Source organism: Lutzomyia longipalpis, chromosome 3 (genome assembly GCF_024334085.1).
Source record: "Lutzomyia longipalpis isolate SR_M1_2022 chromosome 3, ASM2433408v1".
In the NCBI taxonomy this organism is placed as follows: Eukaryota; Metazoa; Arthropoda; class Insecta; order Diptera; family Psychodidae; genus Lutzomyia; species Lutzomyia longipalpis.
Window position 1 is genome coordinate 558,306 of NC_074709.1, and position 27,241 is coordinate 585,546.

General features: G+C 37.9%; 1 protein-coding gene across 3 annotated transcripts; it reads left to right on the forward strand.

Moving 5' to 3' along the window:
• The first annotated feature begins 79 nt into the window (after window positions 1–79).
• On the forward strand, window positions 80–26,525 carry LOC129793135 (filamin-C). Of its 3 annotated transcripts, XM_055832799.1 has the most exons (14): window positions 80–141; window positions 4,772–5,189; window positions 5,432–6,082; window positions 7,490–7,974; window positions 8,221–9,261; window positions 9,335–10,056; window positions 10,843–11,010; window positions 15,838–17,070; window positions 19,064–19,212; window positions 19,669–21,739; window positions 21,882–22,010; window positions 23,529–24,164; window positions 24,493–25,245; window positions 26,077–26,525. In XM_055832799.1, the coding sequence occupies exons 2-14, from the start codon at window positions 4,941–4,943 to the stop codon at window positions 26,367–26,369; spliced, it is 8,580 nt and encodes a 2,859-aa protein (XP_055688774.1). In that variant the 5' UTR covers window positions 80–141; window positions 4,772–4,940; the 3' UTR covers window positions 26,370–26,525. The 3 variants fall into 3 exon arrangements, with proteins under 3 accessions (XP_055688774.1, XP_055688776.1, XP_055688775.1); XM_055832801.1 differs by lacking the exons at window positions 19,669–21,739; window positions 21,882–22,010; window positions 23,529–24,164; window positions 24,493–25,245; window positions 26,077–26,525 and having other exon boundaries at window positions 18,454–19,097; XM_055832800.1 differs by lacking the exons at window positions 80–141; window positions 4,772–5,189; window positions 5,432–6,082; ... (2 more) ...; window positions 9,335–10,056; window positions 10,843–11,010 and adding an exon at window positions 11,684–11,794.
• The last annotated feature ends 716 nt before the right edge of the window (window positions 26,526–27,241 follow it).

The window sequence follows — 27,241 nt, forward strand, 5'->3', positions numbered from 1 at the left end:
CATAGCTCAGCCCCACTTTGGGTGATCTTTGGTGTGCTTGTGCGCGTGACGATCAGCTTTTCTTGAGTCGCGATCGCGGGTCGCTTCACCATCGTGAGGTGCCTTGGTATTCAGTTACCTCCAGTCGATCGAATCAAACAGGTGAGGTTCCATTTCACGTGTTGCGCCTTTTTTCTGCTCTTTGCACAAAAAACCAACACACACACAACGCGGTTCACCTTTTGTACCTCCAGCGCTGTGGCGCATTTTGCACGCTTCCATAATTTTCATGTTTTTTCTTACTTGCAAGTTTAATTCCTTCGAGTGCACTTTTTGTGGGGTTTACGTGTGTCCTCGTGCGTGGGGGCAAAGTGTCATGTTAATGTGAATTAAATTGGGGGAAAAGTGTGAATTTTTCAGGGAAAAGATGTCGCATCTGGCGGTGGGGGGCAGTGTGTGAGTGAGGCTGAAAAATTATGTGACTGTGGAACAATGTTATATAATCGTGCTGGGCGTTTATTACATGCTTAAATAACCTCTCTCTCTGGTGGCTTTTCTGCTCATATATTCAGCAACAAGTGATTTGGGTGTGATCGCAAGATAGAAACCGTCTTAAAAACGCCATCGACATTCCATCTCTACGCACTTCATGTACATATGCCCACATCCTCCCAAAAAACATCTTTTTTTTTTTTGCTAAATACATAACATATGTATGTACAGCATATTCTTATTAGCCCCGGTCTCCCCTATATGGTGCCTCTATGCTATATATACATAGCATGCCTAACCCAATCCTCCGTATGTGGTCAGTGTGTTAACAATATTGGTGGTGTTTGGCAATACAATCTGCAATCGCCCCGCGAAGATACACCCGAAATACCAACTGAGAGTGAGAGTTGGACGCGCAAGAGTTTCTTTTGTTGCGGGGAAAATGGTAATTTTCACCTAGAAAAGACATTTTGATAAATTATATATTGAAACAGTCTGGGTGGTGCCTTATTGACTCCGCACTCACATAATCTCCTCAATTGCTGTTGTGGGTTTGTGTGGCCACACATTGTGGATTACAAATCAACCAAATATAGCTCTCTCGCATTGCCCCCTGGTCAAGATCTTCTCGCAGAAATAACCCATTGTACATGGGATACTGAAAGCGCGCGCGAGATGATCCAGTGTGAGAATCGACGCTAAACTTGGTCATGATGTCAACGCTTCTACATTATCATTCCAACATGGCACGCTTGAAGGTCAACGCGATGTTTTTTTTTTTACTTTATACATTTTAAATTTATTCAATATAAAAATGCGCTTTGTATTTGGCTCACTCAAAATGTTAATTGAAGTTGGGATTATATACATTTTTACAAGTACATCGAGGGTCAAGAGACAAGAAGTGTCAATTATGGGCATGCTTCCTTGAACGGTACCATTCGTTGGAGGACAATTTTGCAAGATGTAGACAGTGTCGTGACTCAAGAGGGCCCCAAAATGTGCTTGAAAAGTGCCTCAAAAGTGTTTTGATTGTTAAATTTTGCACGGAGCTTTTCATGTGGATTGAAGATATATATCAAAGTTATCTTACTAAAGCTCTAAGGATCTTTTGATTCTTTGAAACTATCTGAATAAAAAAGAATCTAAAATACTTCCAAAAAGGAATGATTTGAAGTTAAAGAGAAAGACAAAATGACCTAAAGAAAATTAACAGCATCATAAGATCGAAAAGGAGTTTATTCACTTTAAAGTTGTTTCTAAAACCTATTAATAATTTGAATTTTTCAACTGAATTATAAATCATCAAACCATAGAAAGATTTTTTATTAGATGTGACTCTTTCGAAGTTTTTTTTTTATTTTAAATGAGATATGAAAATTAGAAAAAAAAATCGTTAGAAATTGCAAAAGCCACGCCCCTATTGCAAATCGTTTGAAATAAGTCTGCGGGAAAGTTTTTTTTTTAGAAATGATTAGAAAGAGAAATAAAAATACAATAACCCAATTTAAGAGCTTTTCCGCAAAAGCTTCCAGGAAAGAACTTTTCAGGGACATTAACAGATATTTTCTTTTATTATTTTAAATATTTTTGTACATGAAGCATATGCTCATTTGGTTCGGGCGAAACAAGAAAAAGTCGTAAGTCCCTTTCCTCGTAAGTTTCGCTCTCGATATTTTGAACGTTCTTAATAAATAAATGTTTTTGCTGAAAGCTCTGGGTAAGGAGAATTTACCTACAACCGCTATTCTCATCTTCTTAATTCTTAGAAAATATATCAAAGAATCAAAGTTAATATGAACTTTAATCTTAAAGCATATTTTCAATTTCTAAGAAATCTTTGCAATAACCAGACAGGAATGTATTTTTGCCACCTACTTACGGCAAAAAAAAATAAATTACAATATTTATCACAGAAACCATCTTCCGGGTGGAATAGGAAAGACTTTGTGACACTTTTAACTAAAAGTAAAAGACGTTGTGGGATTCAAAAAATTCAGGAAGGCATTTTGAGCGACAATCATTGAAAAAAATGCTGTTTTCTCAACATTCGGCTGCGATGTATGTTTTTTTTTGTTAGAAAGGTGGGTTTGGCGGTAGAAACTTTTTTTGTTTGAATAATAAGCTTTGGGAAAAAAATTTAGGAGACGGCATAATCATAAATTCAGCAAGCTACTTAAAATTTTTGATGGAACTTTTCACTTCTTTGGATGCAATTTGGACATTGAATTCCTTTGTTTGCTACTTCACGCCTTTCGCGATGTTTTTTTTTTTCAAGAAATTTCATGAATAAACTTATTGAAGAAGTTTTCGGGTAGTTTACAGAAAACTTTTTGAGTTAATGCAAGTCATTTAGTGTGGATTTTAAAAGGAAGTTTGTAATTTATATATCACAAACTATTCGTTTGTTCATTCCAACGTGATATCTGGAATTTTTTTTATTTGAATGAAAAGCCAAACCCTAATTTTCCTCTTACCATGAAAACTTCTCGGGAGTAATTATGTACTTCTGCCCTCAAAATACTTCCTCTGCAAAAATCCATTTAATAAAAGACACAAAAGAACAATTCAGCTTAGCCTCTTAATTTAAGAGACATACCCACTTCCTGCGTCAACCAATCAATCTCATGCGACTTTTGAGTTTTTTTTTTCAATCATTGGGCAATTAAGCGAATTTATCTGGCCAAGTACATCAATTTATGCAGCAAATCGCGTGATTAGTGCTGTACTCCGTGGGATGTGATTAGTGATATAAATCCCTCGGTGTGCCGTCAAAGTGATTCATGTTGCCATTCGACTGAATCATACCACGGAGCGCAAAGTACCAAAGAATCTTTCCATCCCTGGTGCAAAAATTCACAAAGACCATCGTGGAGTTTTCGACTGAAACCATGAGTTATTCAGTCATTATTATTAATATAATTGCCAGCAACTCCCACGACAAAAAAATCTCTCTCAGATGAGGGAGAAAAAAAAAAAGAGTCAACATTCAGCAAGGTTGACTCTTACGGCATAGACACACCGTGGGGTGAATAAGCTGCTTCAAATTCAATTTTTTAATCAATTAATTTTGTTTAAACATTTTTTTTTTAATTTTTGACAATTTTATTTATTATTTTTCTCTATTTTGATTTAATTCAAAAGGTGATTATGTGAACAAAAGTATTCCAAAATTCGGAATATTTAGTGATGATTTTTTTGGGTAAAATCTGAATTCTAATTCTTTCGGAATATTCAAATATATTCTCTACGTACCTAGTGTTTGTTTTCAAATAAACTAAAAGCATTTTTTCGAGTTAATCGAATTAAGAATCCGAATTAATCAATTATTGATTATTATATCTATTATGAAAAGGTATATTCTACTGTAAAAAAAAAAGTTTATGAGACTAATGAAACATCTTGACCACTCAATGCTGTATTCGTTGGGAAGGTGTTGCGGATATTGAATAATACTCTAATGTACACTATAATACGTATACGAATACTGTATGGAGTATCAAAATAAACACCAGAGAGTCATCTTAAAATAAAACAGCACAAAATGGCAATGTTGAAGTGAATTTTGTGGCTTTGCGCGAGAAGTTGTGAATCGACTGTCTCACATATAGATCCATTGTTACAATTAGACGATGACGAGGGTATATACAAATTGAGCAATTCCCACATAATTTATCGTGTGTTAGCGCAAAAATGAATTTTTCATACATCACTCTGTGCCATATTCTGCATTTAATGGCCACTCACGAGGCTAACTTCTCAATATTTTTCTCTTGTTTTGGGAAGTTTATCATACAAAAACGCGCGAAGGCAAATATATTGGAATCCCCATATTGCGATTTCTATCAATACATAATCTCCAATTCACTCGCTGTGACACCAATTCCAATGTGCTCCGTCATGTGGGAGAATATTTAATTGTTCGCATTTCAAGTGTGACAATATCACCCAGCTGTTTTTTTTTCTTCCATTTATTATTATATTTTCTGACCGAGAAAAATCATCGAGATGCCAGCCATGGCTGCTTTTCTTCATTGAATTGCAAAAGGCATGCGAGAGCGATGCTACCTCATCTTGGTGCACTTGCTGATGCTGAAAAGCCACACAGAGGCGTAACTAATTTCTCATATATAGTGAAAATGTATTTTCAATGTAATCAATGAGATGTGACTCGGCAATTCATGACACTTTTTCTCCCCATTAAACTGATAAAAGTGCACCACAATGGAATTCTATTTGCATTTTTTTTCACTCTCTCCATTCCACACTAATTTCTCCATTCAATTCTTCATGCCTACAGCGGATGACGAAGCACCAAAGGAATCTCAAGTGAGGGATCAAATAAATCCACCATAAAGGAACGAGGGAGTCCTTTAAAAAGAATTTCAACATAAATCATGGAATAGTGAAGGGTTTTTTTTTCTCAAAGAAAATCGTGAAAAGTCTTTTAGCAGTGAAAGGGACACTGAATGTCCGCAGAGATGGACAAGTTTGATGTGAAAAATGTGAAGATAACCCACAAAGGGGTACTACAGCACAATCCTGATGGCACAACGGACATACAGAAGATCACCCAGGCAGGTCTTGTGGCCCGAAGTCCTGAGGGTACGGCTGCCAAGGGGATGAACATCCGAGGAAATGAGGATCTCTGGGTGGAAATTCAGGCAAATACATTTAGGAATTGGGCCAATGAGCATCTCAGGGATACAGGAATGAAGGTGAATGCTTCTAAAATTTTTATAGAATTTTATCTTTAAGAAAATGAGAAAACTTTCAAGATAAACTTCAAATAACTTCCTAATATTTTATTTAACTTTTTTTCAAAAATTAATTTAAAAAGTGTTTTTAAATGCCATCTAGTTTTCAACTATTTTTGGAATATTTCCTATTATTAAATATTTTAGATTTTTTTTTCAAATTTTATTTTTATTAATGTAAACTTTTTAATCAACCCTTGTAGGTGAACGATTGGGCAACAGATTTCTGTGATGGCACCCACTTGTGTGCTCTCGTGGAGTCACTCCAACAGCGCGCCTTGAAACCATCCTGGAATCATCGTCCAGCCAATCAACATCACTTCCTGGAGAACGTCACGTGCGCCCTCAATGCCATTGAGAAGGATGGCGTAAAGTTGGTCAACATTGGCAATGTTGACATTGTCAATGGGAACGTTAAGCTCATCCTGGGACTCATTTGGTCCCTCATTGTTCGCTACCAAATTGGCAGAAGTAAATTCCCGCCACGGAAGCTGATGCTGGCCTGGCTACAGGCTGCCCTGCCCGAATGTAAGATCTCGAATCTCACAACGGACTGGAACAGCGGTGTCTTCCTGTCTGCCCTCCTTGATTACTGCGAACCTGGACTCTTTCCGCACTGGAGGAGTCTCGATTCTAGTCAATCGATTAAGAATTGCACGAATGCCATGAATATCGCTCAGAGGGAATTCGGAATCCCCAAGGTTCTGGAACCCGAATACCTAGCTTCACCGTGGTTGGATGAGCTCTCGGGGATGACCTACCTGTCGTACTTCATGAAACCCGGTGGACCAGGATACAATGCCACGATGCGTTGGGTCAATACGCAAGTTCAGCGACCAGTCTCAAACTTCACGGTAAGTTTATTCGCTTAAAAAAATCTGAACAAAGAACCTTCTCCGCATCCCATTGAAATTTTGCAAGAAAAATATTCATGATGAATTTCCACAAACTCATGTTTTATTCTCGCATAAAGCAATTTCCATTGAATGCCCTTTTTTCTCGCCTTTTCAGCTCTATTTAATAAATGTCCCCACTCTGATTGATTGATTTTTCAACCATGTCAAGTCCGAAAGTCATCTTTCAGTCCTTCGCCACAATCCACTTCCCCCCATCTGTGAGAGCATACAAATATTTTCATAACTTTCCACCTCATTTGCATAAATGGCTTCAGAGCACTTCAGTGTGCGCCTCACTTCATTTCCACCGTAAGCTTTACATGGACCTAAAAAAAAACTTTTACGACTCTGTAATGAATTACTTGACGGTGGAAATGTTGTAGGAAATTGGATATTGTAGCGGGAAAACTTTTACAAAAATTCTCTCGGTGCATTCGTGTGGCAGCAGAAATGCTTGGCAAATTGCTTCCACACACCGATAAGGTAAAAACGAGCCTCGATATGCTGTGACGAGTGTCATATACAATGGCTTGGCTTTATCAGCTTCTACCTTTTCAGAGCTCTGATTGATTAGGAAAGGTTTTGAAGCATATTCGGTTAGTGGAGAGAAAGAATATTAAAGTTAGTTTACTTTCAAGCAGTGTTGTTCTGTGAAATATTCAGGAAAAATTAGTGCTTTACGGATTTTGAGACTAAGAAAACAGTTTGCCCCTGAAAAGACTTTAACGTAGATAGAAATGGTTTTACTTGGTTAATTTTTACCTTTTCATGAGTAAATATTCGGACAATTTTCTTTTAAATTTTGGAATATTATATAATATTCAATTTCCTTAAAAAATGAGTTTAAGTTAACTAAAAATAAAAAGATTATTTAAAAGGAACCGTTTAAACAAAAAATGTTAGGCTAATAAAAACGTAAGCAATAAGACAAATTATTCTACATCTTGGAAGCTTTCTAGTTCCTACCCTATTAAGAAAATAAGGGATGGTCACGTTATTTTGGAAACTCGGGGACTTTCAAGAGCGATTTTCAAGCCAATTTTTAAACCAAAATTTTGAAATCTGCTTGCACTCTTGTTAAATGGCCAAATACTGATAAGAATTCAGTATTTTTGATTTAGAAAATAAATTTTTGTGCTCAAAAAATTTATTTGAAATTCTCACATTTTGGCCATTTTGTTCCTGTAGAGTTTCCAAAATAACGTGACCATCCCTTATATTGGAATCCTAAACTTTACCAAAGATCTCTTGAAGTGATAAAATTATGTACAAGCCTTCCTATTTTAGATTATTTTTTAAAACTATTTTTTTTTAATTAAATTGAATTTTACAATTAAAAGAAAATTTTATTGAATTCCCCACTAGACTGACTGGAACGACGGGCGAGTTTTCTGTGAGATCATCAAAGGTCTCGGTGGCCCAGCTCCGGATCCGGACAAGCTGCGCCTGGATCCATCAAATTGGGAGACAAATATCAAGAAAGCCGTCGATGCTGGTGACAAATTGGGCGTCCGTCCAGTTCTAAGTCCCAAAGACATGGCAAATCCGGAGGTGGAACATTTGGGTATTATGGCCTATGCAGCCCATCTGCAATGGGTGCCACCGCGACCACCGCTATCCAACATGATTGCCGTCCACTTGGACAGTACATCGGGACGCGTTGGGGAGCCTACGCACTTTAGAGTCGAAGTGCTGACGCGCGACATTGAGATCAGCAATGTTCGTGCTTTTGTGGTGCCGCCGCATGAGAAGAGCCCCCAGCTCGTGAGGCTAAACTCACGTGGGCAGGGCACCTTCGTGCCAGACAAATATGGAATGCACGAAATTGTCGTGGAAGTCGACGATGGGAGGTATAGTATAGAGTTTTGAACTAAATTTTCTAATCTTGCTTTTTCTCTGCTTAGACTTGAGTCTCTATGTGCATTAATTTGTAAGAATTTGCATTTAAACATGATAAGATTGCGCGAAAGTGATCAATTTCACACCACATTGTTGCACATGAGATTGATTTTTTTTGTTGTGCTCTGTTGCACCAGAAATCATCCCACTTTTGCGATGCTTCATTAAATATATTTGTAATTTTCGTATTTTTCTAGACTTGGAGGTCATTTCTTTCGTGTTCTGCCGCGATACATTCAAGTGGCGCCTCCGGGAATGGCACCATGTGCCCTTGGGAGCCTTGTTGAGGTACTTGTAAATGCCACGGGTGCTCCAAAGTCTGAGGACATCCTCGTCACGGCGTACAGTCCAACAGCACGTGCGCTACGGTGCCCCCTGAAAAAGGTTGACGAGGGTCACAGTGCCATATTCAAGCCAGACGAAGCTGGCATCTGGGAAATTGCCATCACCTACCAGGGTCGTCATATTCAGGGTGGACCCTTCACGTGTGCCGTATTTGATCCAAACGGAGTATCCGTTCATGGACTCGACGGAGCTCTTCCCAATAGGGCTCATTCCTTTGAAGTTGACGCTAGAGGTGTTGGCGTGGCAGGAGAACTCTACGTAGACATTGTTCATGAGAAGCATTCCCTTGTCTGTTCCGTAGAGAAGCTCGTTGAGAATAAGTATCGAGTCACATTCATGCCACGCCAGAATGGAAAGTATCGCGTCTACATTTACTTCAACGGGTACGACGTTAAGGGTTCTCCTTACATTATGCGTGTTGGAACAAAGGGACGCTCTGGGAAGACAAGAAGTGGCTCCCACAATGAAAACAAATTACGTTCGGAAAGCCCATCTGTTCACTACACAAGCACAACTACATCAACTCGACGATCCTACTCTCCGCAATTTTCTTCACGTGAACGTGAAGTTTATTCACCTAAATCCCCATCTCCAAGCAAATCTTTTGGCAATGAAATCTACTCATCTAGCTACAAAACTGAGTCTAGGAAGCACGTAGAAAGGTCATCACCTAGTCTGGATTATCACGTTAGCACCGAATACCGAAGAACCCCTAATCGTGATGATGTTGACCCCTATACAGCTTCGTACACGTCCAAGCTCTTCTCTGAGAACTCCAAATCCAACTCTATTACTCGACGTGGGGATACCTATAGTCCAGTTGCAAGCCCCATTACCGTCCGTGGAAGTTCAGCAGTACGCAGCAGTCCAGTTACCGTAACAACAACCACAAGGTTAGCCTAAGAATCCTTATTCCTGATGAAAAACTAATTTTCTGAGAATCTAACCCACTGATTTCCCTTCTAGATATGAAACAACAACCAGAAATGTAACATCTAGTCCAAGATTGACTTCAGCATCTCCTCCACCATTGCGCCAGTCTGCTTCACCGAGCTTCATAACTTCCTCGTCCATTAACCGAATTTCCAGTCCAGTTCCAAGTGCTTTGGATTCATCGCGACTTGTAAAGCAGCAAAATTCATCATACAAATCCTCCTACGTTTCTTCCTCGGAGAATATTCGCTCAAGCCCCCTCCTTTCGCCCACAAGGCACACAAGTGGATCCCCAATTACCTTTGGAGTTGACAGTAGTTCCAACATACGTGTTTCGGCAACAAAGAATGGGGCAGGAAGACGTGATAGTTGGGATGCCATAAATAAAACCAAGCACGTTTTGTCGCACAACTCATTGGAATCTCTGGCAAATATGACGGAAAATCAGTTGAATACGGACATAACGTACACCCGTCCCAAGGATATTGACCACGAAACCGAAAGGAATACCCATTTCAACAAGTTTTCCCTCCACGATGGACGCTTCAGCTCCAGTCCGGTTGGGCCAACATCTCACTACTCCACGAGTACAGTAAAGGAGACAAGTGAGCGTGTAGTGACGTCTGAAAGTAGTGGATACGGATACACTTCACCAAGTCGATTTCTACCAATTGACAAGGATGTAACAGGAGCCAGGGCAATTTATGTGCAGAACATCCCAAATGGCATTCTAGGACGACCAGTTGAATTTGAAAGTGAGTACAGATTTAAATATCTTTATTTTTTATCAAAACATTAAGCGACTACATAATACTTGAAATAAAATTTTTTTAGTTAGGATACCTTATTTATAAAAAATTCAGTCTATGCCTGCCGGGAAATCTAGAAAAGTTAAAAGTTCTTAAACATTTTAAAGATTGTCTTTGAAAAATGTTTAAAAATTATTTTAAATAAATTTTCCAAGCTTTGTAAGCTCTTTAGGTAAGCTGTCTCAAGCAACAGTAAATCAACTCCTTTCTAAAGGATGGTCAAAAATATTTTGGCTATTAATGTGAAATAATTAAAATTTTTAAGGTTTTTTTATTCAAAGCGTATAAATTACTTAAATTCTAATCAATTCCAAATATAACAAGAAAGCAAGAAAATTATTTTTTTAGCTCAAAAATCTCTTTTAAAATTCCTTGAGTTTTTAAAACTACACGAGTAGTCCTGCAATAATTCTTGTAGAAAGTGAAACATGGTTATTGATGCGCTTAATTGGAATATTGGTGTTTTTATTGCATTTATTAGGAAATTAGTACTTTGCAAGCATTTTGCAATAATCCCCAACAATATAAAATCGAACGTTTTGTTTACCTAAAACGACAAGATTCCTCCATGCGAGGCTAAGACGTGGGTAAACAACCTCAATTTGTTGCACAATTTAAAAAATTCTTCGTATTGTTCATCTTTTCCTTGGAATTTAGCTTTTTGTTCGTAGGTTCGTCGCTTGATCCCTAATTGAAGTCTTTTTTTTTGCTTGCTTGTTATTTCTTCTGTAGTTGATGGCTCACGGGCGGGTAGTGGAAATTTGGAGATTCTGGTCAATGGGGGACGTGTGACGTCGTCAGTACGGGCACTTGGTGGTCAGAGATTCGTCGCGAGCTTCACACCACACGAGACGGGTGTGCATAAGGTGCAGATCACATTCAATGGCGAAACCGTTCCAGGTGAGTGTTTGTCCAAGAAAAAAGCGAGATTTCTCTATGGAATGCACCCAGAAGAGTACCTGCTTTCCCCTTCTTATACAAATTCTCCATGGTAATCTCATGTGGGTACCCATCGTGTGTGTGTGTGCTCAACACTGCTAAGATGCCACGCCAAGCATTCCTCAGGTGTTCACGATCTTACCTGTGGACGAAATGGGTATCTCGCTCTAACTTATACCGGCTGCTGTTGTGAATGCTCGGGTGAGGGAAGATTTGGTGTATTTGTTGGGGATCTTGGCATGTGTGGAGAGGCCTAAGACTGCGCTGGGAATGTTTCTCCTTCAGTTTTGAATTGTTCGCCACTGGGAGAGGTATAGCCGTTCGCGCGGATCGCGAGCTCTTCTCAATTCACCGCCATTTTGTGCAATTGAAGATGACGTGACAAGTTCCGCTAAACCGTAAAGAAGCTAATCTCTGGTGTTTTAGAAAAGATTTCAAGACCACAAGTGTATAGTTAATTTTGTCCACTTACGTTTTGCCGAAAGTGCGCCAAAAGTTCATTAAGTTTTGGTGGTGTTTGCGTGACCTCAGACACACATTCCGCTTTATACATAGTTGGTGATCCTCTTTACGGTGGTGTAGTGCCGTGGCAAGGGGGACAAATTCATTGACTTCTTTACCTGCTGAAAGGCACAGCTGAAAGAAGATTTAAAGCAAAAAAACACCTCGCGATTGGAATTCTCGGGTGGAAAAGTTAAAACAGCGAAGAAGGAGACATTCACGAGGCAAAAGTCAAAGAAATCAGGTACAGCAAGTTTCTCGCACCAACATACCAATCTTAAGTATACCGATTTGGTGATCTCTCGAAGACACCCAACAATGCGAGATCATTGTGATATCCAGCGTGTCGGAAGAGAAATTTTTCCATATTTCTCATCGTGAGATGAGGCAGAAATCACAATTTAAAATTGTAATGAATGCTATGCTATGGTTGGCAACAAGAAGTCATGCCTCCATGGTACAACACCATAGCACATTATTCATCCATGTTGAGGCAAATTTTCTGCATTCCCTATAAAAGCATATTTCTATGCTTCTTACACAGACTGTAAGATTGGTTGAAAATGTTTTGAAAGAACTGAAGAAATATGTCTATCCCCCAACATTTAGATTTTCGCCCACTTTTCAGTCCCACACCACAAACACGAGTATTTGCATACCAAACCGATTTATCACCACACTTAACCCACCAAAAGTCAATTCGCGCATCAATAGAAAGATCACCTCTCTTGGATAATCTTAGTCCACGATCAACATCCAAAAGAAGCATGACCCATTTTGTGTGGCACATCCAAGTCCAATTTTAGAGAAATTCCAAAAGATCACCAACACGATCTTCTATTTTTATTCACATAGTCAATCACATTGAATACCAATCCACAAATTCGCCATGCTTTTACTTCATTCACTTTTTTTTCCTCTCCATGTCTGCACACCATTTGCAAAGAGATTTAAAATTCCATTCGATTTTGTGAGATCTTTTTTTTTTCTTTATATATTTTATGATGTCTTCTCAGCTAAATTTTGTTTGCAAATTCATAGCAAAAATTAGCAAAATGTTTGCGATGAAAGACATTGTTTGCAAGCACGGAAGCAAAGAGGAAATCATAAATTTTTTGTTATTTCTGTTTTGTACCACAAATGAGATTAATAATTCGGAAATAATTTCAAGAAATGAAAATCAATGAAGATTTGTATTTTTTTTTTTCAATGTAATTTGAGGGACTTTTTAGTAGAGGATTGTTCAACATTTTTTGGCCCATTATGGCTTTTTTGTTTGGAAATTATGCTGGAAAAACTTAAAGAATATTTTTCAAAATCAGTAGCACATTACTTTAAAGTAATACATTGCAAAACCCTAAAATAAACTTTTTTTTTAATATCATTGATCATTTAACGATTAATACAACAATTTCATTAAATTATAGGATTTTTTTTACTTTAGGTAGTTTCTTTAAGTTCAGTTTCATGTAAATTTATTTTATAATTTGTTCTATTTCATTAATATTTTACTGAATTATAAAATTATTGTAAAGTATTTTTCTTATTGTTGTATTTTATATTATTATATTAGATAAGATAGAAAAGAAACTTTTAAAACATTAAATTAAAAATATCTGTTTTTATTGATTAAAAAAAACGGAAAAGAATTTATTTAATAATACTCCAATTCAATAAAATATTTTAATCGTTTTAAAGTTCCACTCGTCCCAATGATTAATTCTCATGAATGCATTAAATGCAAATTAATTTTATTAAATCAATTTCATTTTATTTATCAAAGTTGTTAAAATTAATTAAAATAAAATATAATTTGTGTTACTAAAACGGCTATATTAGCAAAAATGAATAATTCAATGTAATTTGCAAAAAAAAATGGTTATACGGCTCATACGGCTAATTAATCTCAAAATATGTGGAGCTTGAGGAAGATTTTTAAAGCATTTTTATTGCTTTTTAATAGATTTTCTTGAATTTTAATTTTTCTTACAATTCTGAGGTGTAAAAAAAATCTTTTACCATTTTCTTTTGGATTATTTTTCGTATAGTAGAATTTGGTGAAAGTCAATCTGAAAGGCAAATAAAATTAAAGTAGAATATTTGAGAGAAATATCTCAATGGGAGTCATAGTTGTTTTTGTTTACATAAGATTTATCATGTAGCACACTTAAAACTTCATCTTATGGCACAATTCTCATCTTTCTCTCCTACTTGTCTATTTACCCGAAAAATTAGCAGAGTTATGCAAAAGGGAGAAAGATGTGAGCTGAACACACAAAAGATTCTTTAATTTGTGTTATCTAAGAAAGCTCTATCGCCCCATCTTCATGCTTTATTTAATCTTCGTTCCTCAAGCAAACACAATTTTAATAGCAATGTTGAACTATATTTATGTCGTGTGCGCATAATGCAAACACCGACACTTGAGATCATGCAATTGCATCTTGCACAGTAATTCATCATGAATCATTTTTTTTTAATTTCAAGAAAAACATAAGAAAATGAAAAAAAAAACTCTTTCCAATGAAGACCAATATATGCGATTTTTCAGCTGTATAGCCCTAACTTTCTCCCATGGGGCGCGGGAAAGAGTGAAAAGAAAAACGTTGTACCTTTAATTGCTACACCCCTCCCAAGTGCGGTTTAATCCATCGTAAATTGCGCTAAAATGTGTAAGTTTAATTCATCATTTGTGGTGTAAATATTTGAGCATGAAATGCGCGCGAGCACCGAGTTGCATGAAAAGAAATTTTTTTGGTGTGAAAAATGACTCAATTTGTTGGCTTTTGGGTGGACACTTTGCGCTTCTTCATTTCAATTTCACCACAAAAATGCGAAATTTTCCCACTTTACACAGCCATTTATCATAAGGAAAATGTATACTGTGCATAGTCAAATGAACTCGTCATCTAAATCACTCTCTCATCTCATCCATATAATTGTAATTTTCATGTAACTTCCTGCTTTTCCAACCCATTATTGCAAGAAGTCTCTGGGGGTACAATAAAATTATCACGGGTTTACGTAAAAGAATTCAACATTAAGGTATATAATTTTCATGGGAATATGACCCGTTGAATCCCCCGTTGAATTTATCTCACAGATGGTGAATATTTCTTACATTAGCTTAAATCTCAACCTTACGGAAATGTCTTCACACACAGACCATATTCTTGCAAAGACACAGAACCAGTTTGTAGGTCAGTTAAGTTTCTCGGCGAAGAAGATACTTGAGAATCCACCCATGTCAATGGCATCACCACAACGTTATTAATTTGCCAATAAAAGCCCATCGAAATCCCAAGAATTTGTTCAAACATAAAAATTCTCTCCAGCAGCTTAGGCTGAAAAATTGCCTAACAGTTCTTGTGTGTTGCAAGGAAATTCTCCCCCCAGAGAGACATTTATTAGCGTGCCTCCACAGCCCCATGGTAATCCCCTCAATAGCCACCATAAATCGCATTTAATCGATACTTGGGAATGTGAGTGTTGTCACATTTCTTTTGCCGCACAAGAGAAAGGCCTTTGAAATGTAAATCTGAGCGCAGGCATTAAATTCTAGCATGATTTAGTGGGCAGATGGATACTAGCTAATGGTTCTGCATATTGATTTTCTCATGAAAAATGTCCATCAAAATCTCACATGTTAAGAAAAGGCAAAGATCTGCGGGAGGAGGAGAATCTTTCGTGCAGAGAGATTGATTTTTCCATGAATATGTTAATGGTTGTGAAGAATTCTATATGTTGAAGTTCATTGAGATTTTTTCATTCAAAATTTATATATAGGATGAATGCTTTGATAAATAATTTCTTTGTATCTTGAACTTGAGGTTTTAGATTTTTCATTAATAGGAATAATGCAAATGAATGTTTATTTTCTATTATTTTTTAACATGGAAGCGTCATTGCTAGATTTAGTTCTTTTTGTCATAAAAAGATTTTTATCGTACCCAAGACACATTTCGTAAAATCAGTGAGATATTTTTTTTTTTAAGTTTTGTAATTGATTGAAAATATGTAGTTCTTGATATTCTTGTATCAATTTCAGAAGTTTTAAATTTTACAGCAATTTCAGACTGACCATTATAGTAACAAAAAAAATATCTTTTAGTTTTTATAGCACTGAATGTGTCTTGTCTACTCAAATCTTACAAATTAATAAAATTATTACTCTTGAATTTATAAAAAAAAATCCCTTGATCTCTGTTTAAAAGAAATGTTTTTTTTTAAGTTGAAAAGGTAATAAAAAAAATTAGTTAATTTTTCTTTCTTTCTTTTCCAAATTAGGCTCACCGTGGCACGTGGAAATAATGTCATCGCCGGGATTAACGCCTTTGGGTGAAAGCACCCGCCTCGTACCAGCAAACACGCCGGCGGTTTTTGAGATACTGCCGCCTCCTGGAACAACCCTCACACGAGGGGAGTGTGTAGCCAATGTACTTTCGCCCAGTAAGAGCAAAGTACCGGCTAGAATCACCCACGAGGCGGCAAATGGTGCCATGCGTATCGAATTCGTTCCTACCGAGGTCGGTACGCACATCATCGAGGCGTCAATTGGGGGCTCCAAGATAATTGGGGGTCCCCTCATTGCAAAAGTGTACGACTCGAGTCTGATCCAGGTCACAGATGTCAATGGTGGCGTTGTGGGTCAGAAGATACAATTCCGTGTGGATGCAAGTGCAGCTGGTGAGGGCCAGCTGGAGATTTCCATCAATGAGGGTGAGGTGCCCAATCATGTTCAAGTTGTCGGTGGCGGAAGGTGCCTGGTCTCCTTTACGCCAGAGCAAGCAAAAACCCATCTCATTGATATCAAGTTCAACGGGGAGACCGTTCAGGGGTGCCCTTTTGTGTGCGCCGTGGCCGACACAAGCCGTGTCCTTCTCAATCTTAGCAATCTCGAATTGATTGCTCTCCATCGTCCAGCCACATTCCACATCACAGTTACAGGTGGTGGAGCAGCTGAGTTGGCTGTCAGCGTTAGGGGGCCTCATGGGGAGCTACCTGTGCGTGTTGTGGGTGACATAAATGCGGGCTTCACGGCAGAATTCACCCCAGTTTCCGTTGGGGCGCACACCATAAATGTCGAGTACAACGGCTACCCCGTTCAGGGCACCCCATTCATTGCAAAATCCTACGATGCAAGTCGCGTAAATGTTGGTGCTGTAACAAAGGGCACCGTGGGGCGTGTTGTGCAATTCACAGTGGATGCTGGCGAGGCGGGTGAGGGGAATTTGGAGATCACAATTTCAGCCAAGGGGCACAATATCCCCACTCAAGTCCACCCACAAGGCAATGCCCGATTTGCAGTTTCATTCATTCCGGCCGAAGCGTGTGAGCACATCATCAATGTCTCCTTCAACAAAATGCCCGTACCCGGGTGCCCAATCAATGTGGCCGTCAGCGGTGGAGCTGCAGGCCCACAAGTATCCCTCGCAGGACCTGGGCCAATTCATCAGCCAAATTCTCTCGTAATTAATCACGAGGGTGGGCGTCTTGAGGATATTGAAGTCAATGTGGAAGGTTAGTGTATCAAAATGTAGCCTGTGGTAATCACCCTCTGTGGTTGTCCTGTCTCTGTCCTTTTTATCAATTCGTAAAACCCACATTTTTTGCACAATTTATATTATTTTCTTTATAAAATAAATTAGGTTTCTTTTAGTTTTTAAGAATTTTTACAAAATAAGTTTTTTACTTGAAATAATTTTTTAAGCACTGTGTTCAAAGCAACTTTGCAATTAGATTCCACCATTTTAATAAAGTATGGATGGATATTACAATTACTTTATTATCCAATTCTTCGTTCTGATTGGTTGATAAATTCTATTCTGGTGGAGTTGGTGTGCAAAGTTGATTTGAATTTAATTCAAATTGCAAAGTTAGGCAAACTTGTAAATACTTTGATTTTATTATGGAATAGTTTTAAAATAAACGTTAAAATAGAGTCAAGGGGTTGATTTACTGAGAAAATATTTCCTTTCCTTTTCTGAAAAGTTCGGGAGCTTTAAGATTTTTTAATGGTAACATGTAAAATTTTTTTATGAATCTTTGACTACAACTTTTAATTATTTTAAAACGAATAGTGTTTCAGTTTTAAGAAATTTCTTTACAATTGTGCATAACGTCCTTGTATTAGACCTATAAGTGTATGTATTTCAGATACTTCAAGTACAGAGCAGATACTTCAGCTGTACTTACATAGTGACGAAAAATTATTTTTATTCAGATACTTAGTTCACGATTTGAACAAGCCTTAGTGTCAGTAATTTCTTAAACTATTATTTATAGAATACGAGCCAATAAGAAAATAAAATAAAAAAATAAACAAATAAAAAAAACACAAGAAAATTAAGTTTTAAGCTTGAAAAATTAAAAAAATAAATAAATAAAACAGTTAAACGTATAAACAGCGAGAAAACACAAAAAGCGATAATTTTTTTTAATAATTGAGAAATTATAAAATAATCCATATATTTAGGCTAGTGTTTAGGATTTTTGAAAATAAAAAAAAACTTTTTTTGTTAGATTTTTTTTTAAATTATTTTACGAAACAAGTTTATTAAGAATCGTACAAAAGTTGAGAAAAAAAACTTAAGAAATAAACAAATAAAACTAGGATTAATAAACCAGGGAACCAATATCACCAATATAAATAAAGAATTTAAACCCTAAGTCTCTCTAAGTAGTGTTGATAAATCATATTGCTTAGCTTTCAGTCAATGTTCGTGATTTTTTTTTTTGAATGAAAAATTTGCTTTTTGTGATCTTTGACTAAATTCTTGTCCACAAAATCAAATGATATTAAGAATCTAGAAGTTATGCATGTGATTTATCAATAATCTACCCCCATTTGTGATGGCTCCTGCAGCTGAAATCTCACATCTGTCTCATATCTATATGTTTCAGGGCGACGAAGACTTTTGTACTAGACTTTCGGACACTTGTTTTATCACACTAATCACTCATTAATTTTTTTGAATTTTTTTTATTTTTTACTTACATTTATTTATTTTATGTTAATTTTTCAGCATTCCCATTAATTCGCATGAATTTTCCTTTTTTTATTTTGCAAAATGACTAACATTACTTACCAGTATTTTAGTAAATATCACGACATCTTAATTCAATAATCCAATTTGATGATAATGGCGGTGGTTAATGATGTCAAGAGGAAGGCTTTTGGGGCATTAGAAGAAGCTTTGATTGCGCTTGATTGTATGTTGCTTCATCCACAGTGGCGAACAATTCAAAACTCAACAGTTTCTGTGATGAAGCAACATAATGTTCCTCTGAATGAATGTGCTATATATACCCCCCACCCCCGCAATTTATTCCTAACTTAAGTAATGCAGTATTATGTTGTTATTGTGTGTGTATGTTTAATCCTTTTGAGAACCTTCTTCCCAATTTCGTGGGAGCTTCAGCGCCTGCCGTAGCGCTTTGTTCCTAACCTATTTTGTTGAATTGAACACGACTTGAACTCCTTCTTACAACCACATTGGCGCCTACTTCCCAGGTCCATTGGGTCAATCTGTGCCAGCCCAAGTTCACCTCACAGCCGATGGCATGTTCAAAGCTGAGTTTGTACCACGATCTGTCGGTGAACATCGGGTCAGTGTAACTGTCAAGGGTCAACCCACCGCTGGTAGCCCCTATTCTGCAAAGGTATGTTTAGTATGGAATGTAATCAATGATTTTTGAGAGAAATTGGCTAATTTTGAAGCTGAAATAAGAACAGATCTATGAAAATCCATATAGCAGTTTTAGCCTATTGGAATACCATTTACCTAAGCCTAGATCCCTTAGGTTACGTCTTGTATAAAAGGCGTCAATTTTAAAATCAGCCGCCATCTTGAAATTATTCACCTTAAAACATGAGCTGATTTTTACGACTCAGCTGCTATTTTGTTACGTTTTTATTTATTTTTTTATTTATTTATTTAAATTAATGCCCAGAAGTATGAAAACTAATTTAGGGCTATACAAAAAGATTTTTACAAATAAGATAAAAGTGTTTCGATTCATAGTTTCAGAAATGAGCCTTATTTCTCGTTAATCTGTTGTAGCCTTAGGACCTCTAAATATGTAATCCTAAATTGCATCTTCTCGTTTAATTTTCAGGTTTACGACGTCAATGCAATAAAAGTAAAGAACGTCAGTAGTGGAACAGTAGGTAAGCCTGTTACATTCCTAGTTGAGACTTCACAGGCTGGGCCTGGAAATTTGGAAGTAACCGTCAACGGTGGAAGAGTTCCAACGTCTGCTCAAGCCCAAGGACAACATACGTACGCCATCAGTTTCACACCGCGCGAAGCTCAAAATCACACCGTTGAGCTACGTTTCAATGCTCAGAATGTCCCGGGAAGTCCATTTAATTGCAAAATATCAGCTGCAGCAAGAATTGCACCTGATACAGTAGACAAAGTTAGCGTAGGGCGGGTATTTCGATTTACCGTTGAGTCGGATATACCACCTCAGGTGGAAGTTCTAGGACCAGCTAGGAGGTGTGTCGAAACGAATGTTCTTCCCATAACTGGGGGGTATAGTGTGGAATTTGAACCATTGGATGTGGGTGATCATTCAGTTGAAGTGCGTCTGCCCCATTCAGGACACGTTGAGGGTAGCCCATTCCTTTTGAAAGCCTACTCAGCGGAAAAGGTCATCGTGACGGATATTCGTCCGGGAGTTGTGGGAAAGAGTGTGAGCTTTGGAATAAATGCAAGTCAAGCTGGTGCTGGAAATTTGGAGATAATTGTTGCTGTCAACGGGAAGAATGTACCGAACTTTGTTCAATCTGAAGGCAATGCACGGTTTAAGGTGAACTTCAAACCAATTGAAGCTGCTCCGCATTTGCTGTCGGTTCGCTTTAATGGGCATGCAGTACCGGGATCACCATTCTCATGCCCAATTACTGCAGCTCCAACTTCCCCCATTAAGGCGCTAGCTAAGGGGGAATGCCTCAAGCAGGCTGCCGTGAAGATGGACAATACAATTCAGCTGGAGGGATTTGAAGATATTGAACCACAGGTATTGGTAACATCGCCATCAGGTGATAATGTTCCGTGTCGCATTGTGGCGCGAGATCACGTTCACTTGGCGACTTTCCGACCTACTTCCGTTGGTCGCCACTTAATTAGCGTCACGGTGAATGATCAACACATCAACGGGTCACCGTACTCGTGCAATGTCTTTGATGTTTCGCGTGTCTCCATTAGTGGACTAGAACAGCATAATGGTCCAGCTTCCCTTGGGGCTCCAGTCACCTTCAGTGTGGATGCAGCTGGAGCAGGTGAGGGAACTCTGGAGCTCGTTGTGTCCACAGCAACGAGCACAGTAAAAGCAGAAGTGGTGGCCTGTGCACGTGGTCTGTACGATGTAACATTCATCCCCCAAACAAATGAGCCCCATTTCGTCAACATTACATTCAACGATGTTCCCGTTGAGGGGAGTCCCTTCCACGTGGAAGTTCAACAGAATATCCAGCACTGCCAAGTTGGTGGCGTGGCAATCATTGAACTTGCTGCTGAAGACCAACTTCTGGAAATTACAACGCCCGACAGGAAGCATGTTTCATACTCAATTATCGGTGGGACTTTTGGGGAGTTCCGTACGCATACAGTTGGAACGTACGTCGTCAATATCATAGATAGGGAGTCAAGGTCAATCGTTGGGACACGCACTGTTAACGTATTCGATCCGAGTTTGGTGAAAATTGTCGAAGTTGGGGAGGCTTTCTGCCATCGTCCTGCAACAATTGGCGTCTCAATTTATGATGCGGGCCAAGGAACACTCACAGCAGTTGTGAGGTGTGGTGCCGTTGAGGTTCCACACTCAATTCGTGGACCATCAAAGTTGGGTATTTGGGAGATTGTCTATCATCCAAACAGGGTGGCTCCGCATAAGATCAACATTATGTACAATGGGGTTCCGATTTCATCTAAGCCCTTGGAGATCACAGTCATGCCACCGGGATACGGCAAGGAGACCAGCGTGCATGGGATGGGACTGTATCAGGCAAGAGTTGGCAAGACTACATCCTTCTCAATTGACACAGTTGGCCGTCCTGCGAGGGAATTTGATGTGGTTGTTTCAGGACCCGGAAGGGAGGCTCTTCCGGTGCGTTGCTACCAAACTAAGGGTGGACATCTACAGGCGGAATTTACAACGCACAAAGTTGGACAATGCTTGATTGGTGAGTGAACAAAATCCTATAATGCTTCTCTATATTAAACTTTATCCATAAAATTGTAGAAAACTTTCTTTTAGTTTTTTCTTATTTATACTTTCTACATTCTTCTTTTTAAATTCTGATTTCTTTTCTTTTTCTTCTGCAGAGGTTTTTCATCAATCGAAGCCATTGCCGGGTAGTCCATTCACGTGTGAATCATTTGAACCCACAAAGGTTACCCTACACAGTGTTCCACGGGGTCCCATCAAGGTTCACAATCCAATTTCTTTCACGCGTAAGTATACAGAAAAAAATTGAAACTTGATATGAATGTTAATTTATTTCTCTAAACAAATACAACCTCATCGCGCACCTCTCACTGCTGCGTATTTTCCGTATTTCATTGTTCTTGTTTAGAAAAATAGTATTTGGTTGCCGTTGAAAGTTGTTTTCACTAATTTGATTACATAAATGCGCTGAACATTCACCTTTTTGTTGTGGAGACATTTCTTCGGTGCAAAGTAACAAAAGATTCGCGCGCGAAAAAGGTCATGGAATGCAACAAAGCTCCATATTGAGGTGTCGAAGAAACTCACCAACCTTCGCTGAAATTGTTGACATTGCTTTGTTGCAAAATGATAATCTTTTTGATTCTCAACGTGAGCATACAAGTGGCAAAATTAAAGTTTTTCATTTATTCGAATCAGATTCCATGATGATTTTGCAAATAATCAAATCATTTTAACCCCTTAACGTCCAACGTGAAACATAAAAACATTGAAACATGCGCTCTTTTATCGCGATTTTTATTCTATGAATTTTTTTAGAGGACTTTTCTCACTCAGAACGTCTTCTTTGACCTCTTATGCGTGAATTTGATGCATTTCTAACATGGAAAAACAATTACATTATTAAATAATAATTGAAAAAATAAAATGTTTCACGTTTGGGTCAGCATATGACCCAAAAAACCTTAAAGGGTTAAGAAAATTTTTGTCTTTTGAATGAACAAAACTTAATTAGAATTAACGAAAGAAACTGAATTGAAATTAATTAAAATCGCCATAAAATTGCTTGAAAGGTAAGAAGGATTTTATCATGAACAAATCAGTATCTAAATGTAGAAGATATGCTAAAAATTATAACATTTTTATCGATTTAATTATCACAATTTTTTGTCAATTTTTTTTATATTTTTGTGCATTTTTACCCTTCGTTATCCTTCTGTTGACTTTTATCTAATTTTCTTATCGCTTCTATTGCATTTTATCTCTTCTTAAGTTTATTTTTTCCTCAAATGTTTGATATACATTCAAATCATTCTATTTTTTGCGAATTTTGAAACATTTTTTTTATTTAATTAAACGCCTCTCGAATATTAGAAATATTCGCATTTTTCTTGGCTTTCAATAATTCACCTTTTTGCCCCCTTGCGCATTCCAGAAGCTTAATAAGAGTAAGAGGGCGTGAACCTTTGCACAGACTTAAGTGGCTTTGCAGAGAGCTTTCTTTGAGAGCTAAAGACGTTTGCGTAATAGGCCAGTAATAGCATTAGAAGTTGTTTTGGCCTAAACATAATCACCGTAACAAATGTGATCAAACCTGTGGATTAACTTGCTTTTATCCGGTCCATTATTTTAGGAAGATAATCGTGTGAAAGTTACTTCACTTTCCATTTTTTTTTCTTGTAATTTGTTTGTCTTCCAAGTGAAAATGGTCAGCACTTCCTCACGTTTTTTGGGGCGAAGATTTTATTTTTCTTTTAAGTCTCTTCTTATATTTTCTTTTCTTTTTGCAAAAAAATAATTTTCAGTGAGTGAGATGGATGCTGGATTGGCAGAGCTGGAGGTCTTTGCAACATCCCCAATAAATCACAATCTACCCGTGAATGTAATGCAGAAGAGAGATGGAAATTATTTAATTGAATTCATGCCCCGCATGGCGGGTCCGTACAAAGTTAACGTTCTCTATGGGGGTGAACCCGTCATGGGGACTCCATTGTCTTTCACTGTCTCACCAGCTGGGCAGTCTACGAAGGCAGACGCGAGAGCATCTGGAAATGGGCTCGAAGTGGCCCAAAGGGGGAAGGAAAATTCATTTATTGTGTACTGCCCAACAACACCGAATGTCCTTGTTGAGAGGGCTGACATGCACGGTGAACGGATAGAGCCGAAGACAAAGTCTCTGGGCAACAATGAATGGAGAATTTCCTACACAATTCTCTCGGTGGGACTCTACGAAATCCGAGCTAGTTGCCCCAATAAGGGACCTCTGCCGGGTTCTCCGTGGACTATTGCCTGCATCGATACCAACAAGGTGATCCCTGTTGGTGGCTGGGGCCAACTACTCGACAACGAAGGACGACTCGTCCTACCGGCTAGGATTATCTTCGATACAAGCCAAGCAGGACCCGGAGAACTATCTTGCGCCATAGATGGTAGAGACATAGGTGAGGAACGATAATTTTATCAATTTACCATATTTTTCAAAATGGCTGCCATTAGCAATTCAAAATGGTGGAATTCTATTCTATTCCATTTGTTTTTTTCTTACAAAGATCTTTTTGTTCCAAAAATATAACTATGTGTATGAAAGATAAAACCTTGCACTATTCTAACAATCTTTATTAGAATTTTCTAAAAAAGAAAAACCGGAAAAAGCCGCCATTTTGTTTTTATTTTAAGGGATCTAAATGTTGATTTTTTTTATCTTAAAAAAGTAACAAACATGTGGACTTCAGAATATTCTAAAAGATTCATTTTTCTGTTCGCTTTCAGCTGTGGACAAGCAATCGGATGATAAGTCCAGGATTCACATTCCAGCAGATGGCCTAACAACGGGAGAACATATTTTCGATTTAACCTGGAACGGTGTGCCAGTGACTCAGAGTCCTCGACATGCTTTCGTAACATCTCAGCAAATTGCTGACAAAGTCGTGCTAACAGGTCGTGGCTTGGCAGCAGCTCAAGCTAATGAACCGGCTCACTTTACGATCGACGCAATGGCCGCATCCCCAGGACGTCCGGATATAACGCTCATGTATCAGGACAATGTAGTTGTGCCGGTGACGCTCAATCAACCACGTCCAAGTGAAGCACTCTGGCATGCTTCGTACACCCCAACACGATCATCCCAGGGACCATTGAGCCTCATTGTTCGCTGGAATGGGAGGATAGTCAAGGGGTGCCCTCTGAGTATTGCTGTGGGATCATCAGTTGATGCCACAAAGGTTCTGTGCTCGGGCGAAGGGCTTCGGCATGGAGTTGTGGGGCGTGAAATTAAATCCTGGATTGATACAAGGAGAGCTGGACCGGGTGAGCTAACAGCTCACTGTACAGGACCACGGAAGGTGGCCTATTGCGAACTCTACGACCACGGGGATGCCACATTCACACTTAACGTGAAGCCCCAGGAAGCTGGAAGGCATTTGCTAACGATCAAATACGGCGGCCAGCATGTAACTGGGTCACCATTCTCACTTCGTGTAGCTGGTGCACCTGATGCCAGCAAGGTTCGCGTCTATGGTCCCGGTGAGTGTCTCAGATAAAATATTGCACTGAATTTAAGTTTAAAATTCTCTTGAAATTTTCATGTAAATTTATTTTATTTTGAAATTTTCATAATTTTTTTAAGATATTTTTTGTTTTATTTATTTTTTTGTTTTCAATAATTTATTTATTTTTAGAATATTTTTTTTAAATTTCTTTTTAGATTAATATTTAAAAAAAACATTTTTATCATTTTCATGATAAATGCTTAAAAATAACTAAAATACAATTAGTTAAAAAATATTTCATTATATTTAATTTTAATTGGTTGAAGCAATTACGCATATGCTTCGGATTCACAGGGGCTTTTATTTTGAGTTCTTGAAGAAATTTTTATAATCCTCGTCGATTTTGGAAGAAAAATCAAAAGTTTTTAGGCTTTTCTTCCCTATGAAGCAATGACGCATATGCTTTATGAATTTTTGATGAAATATTGGAAATTTTCTTGATAATTTTTCCCGCTGATTTTGGTGGATAAAGAAAAATTGTTTGATATTTCTTTCCTATTTTTTTTTATTGTCTTTAAGATTTTCTTTTTCTATTGAAATAATTTCATGTGAACCTCAAAATGAATATTCTCCTTTCTTTAATTTTTATCAGATAAAATTTCAAAGGTACAAAAGGAAAATTTTAAAAATATTAAAATTATTTTTTTTGATAGCTTTATGGTGTATAACAAAAAGGAGAAATTTCTTCAATTTCAAACTTTTCCAGAAAATTGCAATTCCTCGAAGGAAAATTGAAACCTGCGCACAATGTTCAACCCTCAAATAGGGGCAGATAACTTATCGATTTCGATGAATTTCATTTCAGGCATTGAGCACGGTGTTCTGGCCACATTCCAGAGTCGCTTTATCTGCGACACCCGCGGTGCTGGAGCTGGTCAGCTTACGGTTCGCGTCCGGGGTCCCAAGGGGGCTTTTCGTGTGGAAATGCAGCGCGAAAGTCAAAAGGATCGCACAATTCTGTGCAAGTACGACCCCACGGAGCCCGGGGATTATCGGGTGGAGGTAAAATGGGCCGGAGAACTCGTACCGGGCTCCCCATTCCCTGTTATGATTTTCGACACAGAAGAAGAATTGCGACGCTTCATTCAGGGCATCTGAGCGCAGCTAAAAAGAAAATTTATGGTTCAACTAACACTGATGCTGTATTATTTTTTTGTCTCTTATTTACAACGAAGTTTTCTTTTACAACAAAAAAGAGTATATAATTTTTTTCTATAATAATAAATTACATATTTTGGTTAATGAATAATAAAATATGGCTTTTAATTTTGTGTTCCACTCTTTTGTGCACGTCATCACCCCATCGTTTCTCCCGTAAAAAATTTCACCCTCAATTGCTTCATGCGGAGGATGAGCAAATTATGGCGCCCCTAGAGCTCCAGCACAATCCCCCCAAACAATTCTCATTCCATTGCGAGAACAAAAGTAAACATTTTGCATTCAGAGTATCGAAACAGTGGCCAGCGGGGCTTCATCCCTTCTCATTGATTATGAAAACAATTAGAGAGGAAGCGCATTAATATTTATCAGGGAAGAAGATAGGGTTTTTCGGGAGTACGGCAAGGGGGTTGGGTACTATGTGGGAGGGATGAATTGCGATAAATTTTCATGAATTGCTATTGTTTCTTCTGATTACAGGCGTATTAATATACGCGCTCTTCATTAAATGGTAATATTTTCAGCGGGCTTTTGTACGCGTGAGTTAATACGCAGGGGAGGAAATCGTTGATTTTTTTTCTAAGAAGTGTTGCCACGGAAATCTCATTTTGCGTGTAATTTGAAAGGTTTCGGGAGGATTTTGCTGCGCTAATGAGATGTTTAAAGGTGTTTTTTGGAAATGATTTATAAAAGGGATTCTTAATCGTTATTATAAAGAGAAATTCAAATTTTGAGCCTTTAAGGAGGTTTTTGGATAAATTTTCAAGGTTGTCAAAGAAATACTCTTTATCTTTGTAAAGAGGTTTTTCATA